The sequence below is a fragment of the Procambarus clarkii genome, chromosome 13 (assembly GCF_040958095.1).
Source record: "Procambarus clarkii isolate CNS0578487 chromosome 13, FALCON_Pclarkii_2.0, whole genome shotgun sequence".
NCBI lineage: Eukaryota > Metazoa > Arthropoda > Malacostraca > Decapoda > Cambaridae > Procambarus > Procambarus clarkii.
The window spans coordinates 44,899,048-44,911,434 of NC_091162.1; the positions used below are offsets into that span (position 1 = coordinate 44,899,048).

Below are 12,387 nucleotides of genomic sequence, written 5' to 3' on the forward strand. Positions count from 1 at the left end.
CATAGTTGATGCCTATTATTAATTAATAATCAACCACAAGCTCAGTCTTTAAATGCTCTGTGAGAAACAAAAATTCGTCTTACGTCTGGCAAGGAAGATATGAACAGAGACACATCGGCAAGCGTCAGAAATAATATAAAGTAGTTTATTTAGCTCAATTTGACCTCTGGTTTCCACTGATGAACCCAGGGTCGTAACACTCCTCCCCCTTTCAGAGAAAAAAAATGTGGCTACTAGAATAGTAGTCATATTTTTTTGTAAGAGTATACAGAGAATAAAGAGGAAAATCTATGACATAAAAGAAAATCAATCAAAAACAACAATATCTCTGCAAGAAAAGTACAAAGGAATTCTCTGAAAGAAAAAACACATACACAAAAAAAAACAGGGAAGTAAATAAATTGGACACGGAATATTTAATGTCACAGGAGAACCAACAAAAAAAATAAGTAAAGCATGACAGTTGGTATATGGCTTCCTGTGGGTCAGATGAATGTTACTCAGGTAACCGGGAGAGAGTGTCGGCTATCACGTTGAGCAGGCCCGGTAGGTGGAGAATGGAAAGATTGAAGTCCTGTAGATACAATGCCCACCTGAGGATGCGTTTATTTTTTTCCTTCATCTGATTCATGAATACTAGTGGGTTATGGTTCGTGTACACTTCCACTATATTACCTGTGAGGTAGACTTCGAACTTTTTACATGTTAACACTAGCGCCAACGCCTCTTTTTCTACCACTGAATAATTGTGTTGCGCCTTGTCAAATTTCACAAAGTAATAATATACTGGGTGTTCCACTTGATCATCCCCAGTTTGCAACAACACAGCACCAGCACCCGAGTCAGACGCGTCAACATGAATATTAAATGGTCGGTCGAACCTTGGACTCGCGAGCACTGGGGCAGAAGCTAAGATCAATTTCAAATTTTTAAATGCCTCTGCACAGTCTGATGACCACCTAAATTTAACGGCCTTCCGCAACAAGTCTGTGAGAGGAGTGGCAACACTGGAAAAGTTCTGACAAAAACGTCGATAGTACGCACACATGCCGATAAACCTTTGAATGTCCTTTTTAGACTGGAGCACGGGATACTCCAGAATGGCACTGATTTTATCTTGCCGAGGTAACACTTTTCCTTGGCCCACTTCATAACCAAGGTACGTCACTGTGCCTTGGCCAAAATGACACTTTTTTGCATTTAAGGTAAGATTTGCATTTTTCAAAACAGTGAACAACTGGCATAACCTAGCTATGTGGTCAGCCCAATTACTATCAAAGAGTACAATGTCATCTAAATACCCCCGGCAATTTGGCACATTAGCGAGCAGAAAGTTCATTAGCCTCTGGAATGTGGCAGGGGCATTACGCAAGCCGAACGGTAACACTTGATACTCAAAAACTTTAGTAAAGGCAGTACTTTAGTGCTGCCGCCTTGCAGTCCTTGAGTCTCTGGTGGTGTTGCGCAAAGGAAGCTGAACCTTCGGTTAACGTTACGTTCCCTAACAGATTCTCTTGTAACATTTGCAAGGGTCCACGAACTTTATGGCCAAAGACTAACTCAAAAGGAGAACAACCCAGTGAACTTTGTAACCCCTCTCGAGCAGCAAACAAAACATATGGCAAGTTCTCATCCCAGAAGGTGTGGGAACTCTTGCACGATATCTTCAACATCTGCTTCAGAGTTAGATGGAACCGCTAATTACCCCCTGACTCTGTGGAAGGTTGGGCTGGAAACCTTATGAGTTATTCCATGGTCCTTACAGAATTGTTAAAAAATATCAGACTTAAAGTTAGTACCATTGTCAGTTTGCACGACCCGAGGCAGTCCAAAAGTGGAAAAAAATTGCAACTTACGAACAACAACAGTCTTAGCTCGGATGTTCCTTACAGCAAAAGCCCCTGGGTAACGGTGCGTGATACACATCATCGTGATTAGGTAAATATTTCCAGACTTAGTTCTAGGTAATGGACCAACACAGTCCATTACCACATGAGAAAATAGTTCCTCCAGCATGACAATAGGCCTTAGAGGAGCTTTAGGTGGTGTCTGGTTTGGTTTCGCAACTAGTTGACAAGCAATACATGCATTACAAAATTTTCCCACATCGCTTTTCAGCTTGGGCCAAAAAAAATACTTGCAGATTTTTTTTATAAGTAATATTAATACCTTGATGTCCCCACATAGGATCATCATGAGCAGCTGACAAAACTTTCTCTCTATAGCAGGTCGGCAACAAAATCTGGTGGACTACCTCCCAATCATTTGACAAGGGGAGCACTCTGTGGTCTCCATTTTCTCATCAAAATCCGATCATTGTAGTAGTACCCAGTTGCTGCGTCTACAATTTCCTCCTTAGAGATGCTACCTCGTGGCATTCTGCAAGACTGGGGTCAGCTTTCTGTAACTCAATCAAGGAGGCGTACAGGCCTTGGTCAGATGCCATTGGCCGAGGCTCAACAGTGTTCTCCTCCACCTCCTCACTACTCTCGGTAGGCGGCGGTGGCAGGCTCTCCACAATGTCCTCGGACACGTCATTGAGTCGGGCCATGAATGTGTCCGCAAGGTCCACTTGGCTCTCACCACTCGGAAAGTTCCTCGTGTCCTCGGGATTTACCACCTTGGCAAGCACAGGGCTGCCCTTACATTTAAGTCCCATAAACCTGGTCACCGCGCACGCAGGGTACACAACATTATCCTCTGCGGCGGGTGGATCCAGGGAAATCTTAGGGGTAGGCAACATAATAGGCAGTCTGGAGTCCCCTACCTTATCCCCTGCTAAATCATTACCCAATATTACATCAACATTAGGGAAAGTTAGGTACGAAGTGACTCCAACTGTACAAACACCCTTGTGGAAATCAGATTCTATCGTAACCTTACGGAGGGGTACTGCTCGAGTATCACTAGTGACACCCTCGACCAGTACCACCTCTCCAGTGTTGAAAGTGTTGGCACCTTGCAACGCACTCTCTAAAATTAAGGTCTGGATGGCACCGGTGTCTCGGAAGATCACCACGTCCTTCCAGGAAGAACCCTCAGACAAAAGTAGTCTCCCTTTCGATAAGAATGGGGTAAGCAAGTCCAACTACTGTGGGTAGGAGGTCTTATTCCCTAACCTTTCAGAAGGCCTCAAGCCCTGTGTCACAACAAGAGCATTGGGTCTTTTTTCCAGGTACAGTTGCCAACAACGGCTAGTAATGTGGTTTGGATTTTTACAGTGACCACAGATTCGTCGAGGAGAAGAGACATTACTAACAGGATTACCCTTCGGTTTACTCTTAGGTGCCGTGGGGATAGACAATTTAACAGGGTTAGTTATGTCTGAAACAGAAAGTGCATTAGTTATAGGGTTAGAATTTTGCCCGCCAACTGGTAGTTTTCTGCCATCTTGGCCAAATCCCCTATTTTAGAATCTACCTCTATCCTACTTCTAATAAATTGTGCAACATTCTCTGGCATATTATCTATAAAGTTTTCCACCAAAACCAAATTCTTAAGTGCCTCGTATGTTTCGGCTTTAGCCGAGCGAATCCATTTTTTCAATCAATCTACTTTGCTCATTAGCAAATTCAGTTAGCGGTAGGTTGTGAGTAGGCCTAAGGTTGCGATAAGCTTGGCGGTGAGCTTCAGGCATAATTTCATATACCCTCAAAATTCGTTCCCTGACTTTACTATATTCAAAACATTCGTCGTCAGGCATGTTTATAAAAATATCTTGGGCCTTACCCCTAAGTCTTCCCTGTAGGATTTTCACCCACTCTTCCTTTGGCCAGTTCATGGACATAGCCAATCTCTGAAAATAGTTTAAAAACCTTTCACTGTCCGACTCTGAAAAAGGTTATGCTTTTTCTCATAATGCCTGGGGTTTGAATCCCCGGCAGGTGGTGGTCCAGTGGTATTCGCTCTAATTTTACCCTCCTCGGTTTTGAGTCTTTGCTCCTCTAGTCTTATTTTTGCTAACTCTAGAGCCATCTCTCTGTCCCTATGAGCTGCACTTTCCGCTTGGCTAGGCTGGCATCATCTGTATCATAGGTGTATCATCTGGCAATAGTTCTTGATCCATACAATGTTGTAATATTTCATTCACCAAGGTCCACTTTTTATCCGCGTCATTTAATTCTAGGCCAAATTTCTTGCCTAACAATACTAAATTAGACTTGGTAAGCTTCTTGATCTCTACCCCTGAAGGATCCTTTGTCAGTTCCTGCATTTTAGCCTCCATCACTAATTAATTTAACTCCTAGCCAAAGAAAAAATTAAAAGTAAAAATTGGAAAAAAAAAAATTGCATGGCCCTTAACACAAGGCCACACTTACCTCAATTGTGAAGGGATCCAGCTGGGTGTCCAGTCAGTACAAGATATATCCTTTGCTAAATGAGCTGGGCCCTAGGCTAACACACAACCGTTCTGCAGAAAACAAGAATTTTTAGTTTTGGCACTCAAGAATCAATTTTTTTACAATTACAGTTCATCCCGGTCAGGCCAACCACTTGTTAAGATTTATGGGTCTGCTATGGGGGATCTAGTATTATATTGGTGTAGGGCCAGCAGTTAGAATCAGGAGGTATCCCCATTAAGGGAGATCATAAAGGCCCCGGCCCCCAATAAAAATATAAGAGTAATACTTATATTGGCTTACTGAAAATGGCAGCCTAGAGGTAGATCATAGATCTACTACACAGGAAGAATGGGTACTCCTTTAAAACTAACTTACTTATTTATTAACCCCTTAACAACCCCCCCATATACATTCACAACAATAACAATAATTACTTTACCACACTATCTTACGTTAAAAGCCTTGGTCCACATAAGACAGGATACAAAGTCTTACAATAGCACAAGCTAGGGTAAAGTCTACTAGTGAAGAACTTGAAGCTTAAGGTAGCTTAGGGTAGGGAGCCCACGTGGTGTACCCTAACACAACACAACACTTAGGGGTACCCAAAACACTGGCAAATCCTACCCAAGGTCTACACAAGTCTTACAATTCCAGAGTAGTGTCATGGGGGGTGGGCCGGGGCTCCGTTAGCACTCGGCTGCTAGGGGCTCAGAATGCAGAATACACAGCCCCTCCGACTCCCGGGATTCACCGGAGTCTCCTTGGTCCCACAGGAGAGGACCAGTAATCACTTCCCCGCCGGCAACTCGGATGGTAATCTTGGGCATAGCATTTCACCAAATCAAATCAGTTCCTCACGTGTGCCCCAAAGAATGAGGTGATTTGGTGAAATGCTATGCCCAAGATTACCATCCGAGTTTCCGGCGGGGAAGTGGTTCAAATAGCTTCGGCTACCACTTCCTTTGTCCGGCCGTAATGGTCAAGCGGATTAAGGCGCCCTGTAGTTACCAGTTGCGTTGCTCCTGGGAGTATGGGTTCGAGTCACTTCTGGGGTGTGAGTTTTCAGTCATATATATATATATATATGTCGTACCTAGTAGCCAGAACTCACTTCTCAGCCTACTATTCAAGGCCTGATTTGCCTAATAAGCCAAGTTTTCCTGAATTAATATATTTACTATAATTTTTTTCTTATGAAATGATAAAGCAACCCTTTTCTCTATGTATGAGGTCAATTTTTTTTTATTGGAGTTAAAATTAACGTAGATATATGACCGAACCTAACCAACCCTACCTAACCTAACCTAACCTATATTTATAGGTAAGGTTAGGTTAGGTAGCCAAAAAAAGCTAGGTTAGGTTAGGTTAGGTAGGTTAGGTAGACGAAAAAACATTAATTCATGAAAACTTGGCTTATTAGGCAAATCGGGCCTTGAATAGTAGGCTGAGAAGTGCGTTCTGGCTATTAGGTACGACATATATATATATATATATATATATATATATATATATATATATATATATATATATATATGTCGTACCTAGTAGCCAGAACGCACTTCTCGGCCTACTATGCAAGGCCCGATTTGCCTAATAAGCCAAGTTTTCCTGAATTAATATATTTTCTCTAATTTTGTTCTTATGAAATGATAAAGCTACCCATTTCATTATATATGAGGTCAATTTTTTTTATTTGAGTTAAAATTAACGTAGATATATGACCGAACCTAACCAACCCTACCTAACCTAACCTAACCTATCTCTATAGGTTAGGTTTGGTTAGGTAGCCGAAAAAGTTACGTTAGGTTAGGTTAGGTAGGTTAGGTAGTCGAAAAACAATTAATTCATGAAAACTTGGCTTATTAGGCAAATCGGGCCTTGCATAGTAGGCATAGAAGTGCGTTCTGGCTACAAGGTACGACATATATATATATATATATATATATATATATATATATATATATATATATATATATATATATATATATATATATATATATATATATATATATTAATATATATATATATATATATATATATATATATATATATATATATATATATATATATATTAGTATATTTTGGTAGCAGTCTTTCCTGTAGACATATATTATTAAATATGACCGAAAAAGTAAGATTAATAATTCTAACACGAATTTTCTCAATCTTTCGTACATTACGCTTCACTGTTGGAGGGAAATCAAAAATTAATTCTCCAAAATTCATTTTTATTTCTAGTCTGACGCGACACGGGCGCGTTTCGTAAAACTTATTACATTTTCAAAGACTTTAGTTCACAAATACACAACTGAATAGAACTTACGTATCTCCGATTTTATATCTACATTTGAGTGAGGTGGGAGGGGTGATGTGGCATTAACACAAGACAGAACAAGAGGGGATATTAATAGGGTATTAAAAGTATCAACACAAGACAGAACACAAACAATGGGTATTTGAATAGAAGTGTTTGTAGAAAGCCTATTGGCCAAAAATTTCTTGATGCTTCTATATTGGAGCGGAGTCTTCAGGTGGGTAGAATATAGTTGTGCAATAATTGGCTGTTGATTGCTGGTGTTGACTTCTTGATGTGTAGTGCCTCGCAAACGTCAAGCCGCCTGCTATCGCTGTATCTATCGATGATTTCTGTGTTGTTTACTAGGATTTCTCTGGCGATGGTTTGGTTGTGGGAAGAGATTATATGTTCCTTAATGGAGCCCTGTTGCTTATGCATCGTTAAACGTCTAGAAAGAGATGTTGTTGTCTTGCCTATATACTGGGTTTTTTGGAGCTTACAGTCCCCAAGTGGGCATTTGAAGGCATAGACAACGTTAGTCTCTTTTAAAGCGTTCTGTTTTGTGTCTGGAGAGTTTCTCATGAGTAGGCTGGCCGTTTTTCTGGTTTTATAGTAAATCGTCAGTTGTATCCTCTGATTTTTGTCTGTAGGGATAACGTTTCTATTAACAATATCTTTCAGGACCCTTTCCTCCGTTTTATGAGCTGTGGAAAAGAAGTTCCTGTAAAATAGTCTAATAGGGGGTATAGGTGTTGTGTTAGTTGTCTCTTCAGAGGTTGCATGGCTTTTCACTTTCCTTCTTATGATGTCTTCGACGAAACCATTGGAGAAGCCGTTATTGACTAGGACCTGCCTTACCCTACAGAGTTCTTCGTCGACTTGCTTCCATTCTGAGCTGTGGCTGAGAGCACGGTCGACATATGCGTTAACAACACTCCTCTTGTACCTGTCAGGGCAGTCGCTGTACCTGTCAGGGCAGTCGATGCAACCTCTGAAGAGACAACTAACACATCTCAACATCTCTTTCTAGACGTTTAACGATGCATAAGCAACAGGGCTCCATTAAGGAACATAATCTCTTCCCACAACCAAACCATCGTCAGAGAAATCCTAGTAAACAACACAGAAATCATCGATAGATACAGCGATAGCAGGCGGCTTGACGTTTGCGAGGCACTACACATCAAGAAGTCAACACCAGCAATCAACAGCCAATTATTGCACAACTATATTCTACCCACCTCAAGACTCCGCTCCAATATAGAAGCATCAAGAAATATGGACCAATAGGCTTTCTACAAACACTTCTATTCAAATACCCATTGTTTGTGTTCTGTCTTGTGTTGATACTTTTAATACCCTATTAATATCCCCTCTTGTTCTGTCTTGTGTTAATGCCACATCACCCCTCCCACCTCACTCAAATGTAGATATAAAATCGGAGATACGTAAGTTCTATTCAGTTGTGTATTTGTGAACTAAAGTCTTTGAAAATGTAATAAGTTTTACGAAACGCGCCCGTGTTGCGTCAGACTAAAAATAAAAATGAATTTTGGAGAATTAATGTTTGATTTACCTCCAACAGTGAAGCGTAATGTACGAAAGATTGAGAAAATTCGTGTTAGAATTATTAATCTTACTTTTTCGGTCATATTTAATAATATATATATATATATATATATATATATATATATATATATATATATATATATATATATATATATATATATATATATATATATATATAGTAATTTAGTTGCCTAAAAATGACCAGCATTACTGTATTACCGACAATGTATTGTAATCGACAATAGCGAACCTCTGTGTATACAGAAGTAGAGCATTGCCTCTTATAGTCCTGTTAAATAATGTATATAATGCATATAGTTTTCTAGATTAGTACTTAGAGTCTAGACTGCATTTTTATTCTATAGTTAAATGGTAAATATTGGTTTTAATTAGTGAGAATAGTCACTAGAGTATATTTGCTGTAATGTTTAGCACCAAAATGCTGTCAACACAATTGGCTTATTTAAGATAAGGGCTCTTATAGGAGATTTATGCTGCAGGTGTGGTAAATACGTTAGTAATTATGTAATTACCTAGTTTTGCTGGGAGCTGAGCTTTGGTTCTTTAGTCCCGCCTCTCGACCGTTAATCAAGTGGAATGCAATATCATTTAGATGCATTTTTGTTTCTCTTTACAAATTGGTTAAGGAAATACAACATTTTATAGCAATTCAAAGACTACAATAATTTAGGATCCTTTATATATAGTCCTTTTGCTGTCTCATATATGAAAAGTCAGGTCTTTACGAATTTGTAAGTTAGTAAAGCATAATTTGTAAATTAGAATAATTTGTAAATTTACAAATTAGTAAAGACCTGACTTTTCAAATATGAGCCTGCAAAAGGGTTATATAAAAGATCCTAAATTACTGTAGATCCTAAATGTTGTATTCCCTTAACCATTTTGTAAAGAGAAACAAAGATGAACCTAAATTATATTACATTCCACTTGATTAACGGTCGAGAGCCGGGACTAAAGAATCAAACCTCAACCCCTGCAGGCACAATTTGCTGTACATTTTTAACAGCAAATGTGTGGTGACGTGTTGTCGTACCAAGTCCTCCACGACCACCAGATTAACCTGTGGGTGGCTGCAGATGGCACCAAACCCTTCGGATCTGCTCCGGATTCTCAACATGTTATTACAACTGCAAAGTTTTTTTAGAAGGTGTTCTTTTTTATATATCATAATTAAATGAGAGCCAGTGTAATTGTTAAGTTTATATAGAAATTATTATTTGACATATAAATGTAAGCTGTTACCAATGTTTTTGTTTGTAGATTATGTTCAGTCTGAAGTCACATACTTATGTAAACAACTGGAACTTTTAAGTTCATGAAGTATATGAGATGAGCAAATATATACAGTACACTAATATAAAGCTTAACTGATAAGTAAAGTTTATATACGTTGTTATATTTATGAATGCACTTTCACTAGTAATAGAAGCTGGAGATATATATGCAAGCATTTTACCCAAAAATATAATCATTAGAATAATAACAAATGCAAATCTCTGACAAAATGCTGCGTACTTTATTTAAATCACTGAGCATGCTAAATAGTAAAGCACTACACTCACTTTCATATATATTCTATAACAATAAAACTGAAGTTCAAAATGAATTCTGACCTAAAACATTTTTTGATTGGTGCATCAGATACCACATAGAAGATAATTCTCTTTTATTTTCATTTGGAGATTATTCCAAATTAATTGAAATTTTTGCACAGTGGGTCCCTGACTTATGGACATCCAACATAAGAACAGCTTCCAAGTTTCCAATTTAGCTTCCCTAGTCCTGCTATATATGAACCAATTCTGAAGTCCTCACATTGCAGTGATAAGGCAATAGTTCCGTTGTTTATTGAGGAAAAGTTCTTCAATAATTACTGATAAGAAGTGGAATTATGTTTGTGATGCACCGGTTCTCACGTATCATCGAGGTTTATCTGTTTTACCCGCCTCTTTACCTTTATTCTTGACTTTTTATTTTATTTTTTTTTGTTTACCTTACTGCCACTTCCTTCAGTACTGTAATCATACCATTTTGCTCTTCAAAAGGCATCAATTCAGACAAGCAATGCAGTGTTTCTTATTATCTTAACACTTTGAATTTTGTAGGTTAATTTTTAATAGTCCAGAAATGTATCTTCCATTTAGAGCACTGTGCCTATGGAGTATCTGGCTTAGTTACAAATGCCTTTTCAGAATTTGTGTTCTTTAATTGGGGACTGCATGTACTATCTTTAACCTATTTAAAAAAAATAGGTGCTGTATTAATTCTATGTTTAATATTATGTACTGTAGTTCGAATAAGCCTATATATCAACTGCTCTACATCATAATTTTCAACAGTTTCTTTTAAATAAGCTAATTATGTATATATTTGTCTGAATCCACAAATTGCTAAAAGTTACACAATAATTGGGAGCTGTAGTAAAAAAAAAAAATAAAGAGCCAACCAAATCTTAGGAATACTCAAAGTAACTTTGATTTCAGGGAAAAGAAGGTACAGCTAGTTATTTAATTGTATAAATCACTGGTGCACCTCCCACTTGAATTATTGTATCCAAGCATGTAGACTTCATCTTCAGAAAGACATATCTGTTTTGGAGAAAATACAACACCGGGAAATACAATTTCTGAACCAAGTCTACTCTCATACCAGGAACAGTTGAGAAGCTCTGGGCTACCAACACTGCAAACCAGACATGACAGGGCTGATCTTATCAAAATGTTTAAAAATAGTGAACAATTTGGTGGATACTGAACCTGACCACATATTCAAAAGGTAACTTGTAACTGGAACAAGAAGCAACAGATTCATGTTAAACCTAGCCACAATGTAGGAGAGAAAACAGGTGATGCTTTTTCACCCATAGGGTTATAAACCTATGAACTACCTACCTGACAAAACCATATATGACAACACTGCTGCAATTAAAGATCCAAATAGATAAAATCATCTGGACAAATTTGGGGGGACCTTTGATATGTCGCTGGCTTCCTGTTCTCCTTGAGGCCCCTTGAGAGACAGTAAGTAAATATATATGTATATTTACCCTCAGGTAAATATATATTTTTATGTATTTTATGTATACTACTGCAAAACATATAACTTTGTACACTACTGTGAGACGAGATCTGGAATAGAGCAGTAACTATTCTGGCAAGTGTTGCGCCAATCTCACATTAATAAAAAAAAGATAATAAATTAAAATAAACTGTTTTGTCCTTTTACGCTGAGTCAATTGTGGGCATAAAAACCAGAGAATAAAAACTTTAAACATTTAATATAACAAAAAATTACTTTGATTTTACACAAAATGATAAGTAATAATTTATGAAAACAAAACCCCTTTTCCACTTTGCTTAAACTCAATGAAAAGAGAAATATACACTGAATTTTACGTTAATAACAAGGGCTACGTTAATATACAAAATGCTATGGGCATCTACCATCACCCGTAGGCGAGGATAGATGCGGAAGCAATGAGAACTAAAAGGGTAATCTGCTGTGTTGGGCACTGGCAAGCCCTTATATATGGGCGGTTACGTCAGAGTGGCACGAATTCTGGAACTGTATGATGAGGAACCTGCAGGATAGCGACCGTCCTGATAGCTTGTCTGGCGTGAGGTGAGACGGCAGGTGCAAGGCTCTCGTGGAAGGTAGGGTGGAGGGGGGAGGGAAAGAGTGAACAACAACAACAACAGTTCATCAACATTTTATAAATTTTGCTAGAAATTATCTACTTATTATTATCTGTTAGATTAAGGATCTGCCCGAAACGCTGTGCGTACTCGTGGCTTTACAAGAATGTAAGCGCATCATGTTTACCATAACAACTGTAATACATATAATTTATTATATCAATACTAACCACCAAAGCTATAACTATATAATGTGCACAATTTATCATCAAGTATTAGCCTAGGATACTGTTAAACATTAGCTTAATTGCTAATTAATTAATTTACATAACTAAATATATTTTTGTGCAATATCCACGTTTCATCTAAACCAAATGTTAATTTTGAGGTTTGCCTTAAACACTGGCGGTCATTAGTGTCCTTGTTAAATGTTTTGTTGATATAAACAATGTGACATGCTCTGTACACAATTTTTTGAACGGATAAAAATGAGTATTATATTGTTATTATTATTTTTATT

General features: G+C 38.1%; 1 protein-coding gene across 1 annotated transcript in view; it reads left to right on the plus strand.

Moving 5' to 3' along the window:
- LOC123757333 (beta-alanyl-bioamine nonribosomal peptide synthetase ebony-like) overlaps nucleotides 1-11,914 on the plus strand; it is a 128,937-nt gene extending 117,023 nt beyond the window's left edge. The window contains exon 23 of the mRNA XM_069324126.1: nucleotides 9,239-11,914. Coding sequence (XP_069180227.1) covers nucleotides 9,239-9,376 — 138 coding nt within the window. The 3' untranslated portion in view covers nucleotides 9,377-11,914. The remainder of the gene's footprint in view (nucleotides 1-9,238) is intronic.
- The last annotated feature ends 473 nt before the right edge of the window (nucleotides 11,915-12,387 follow it).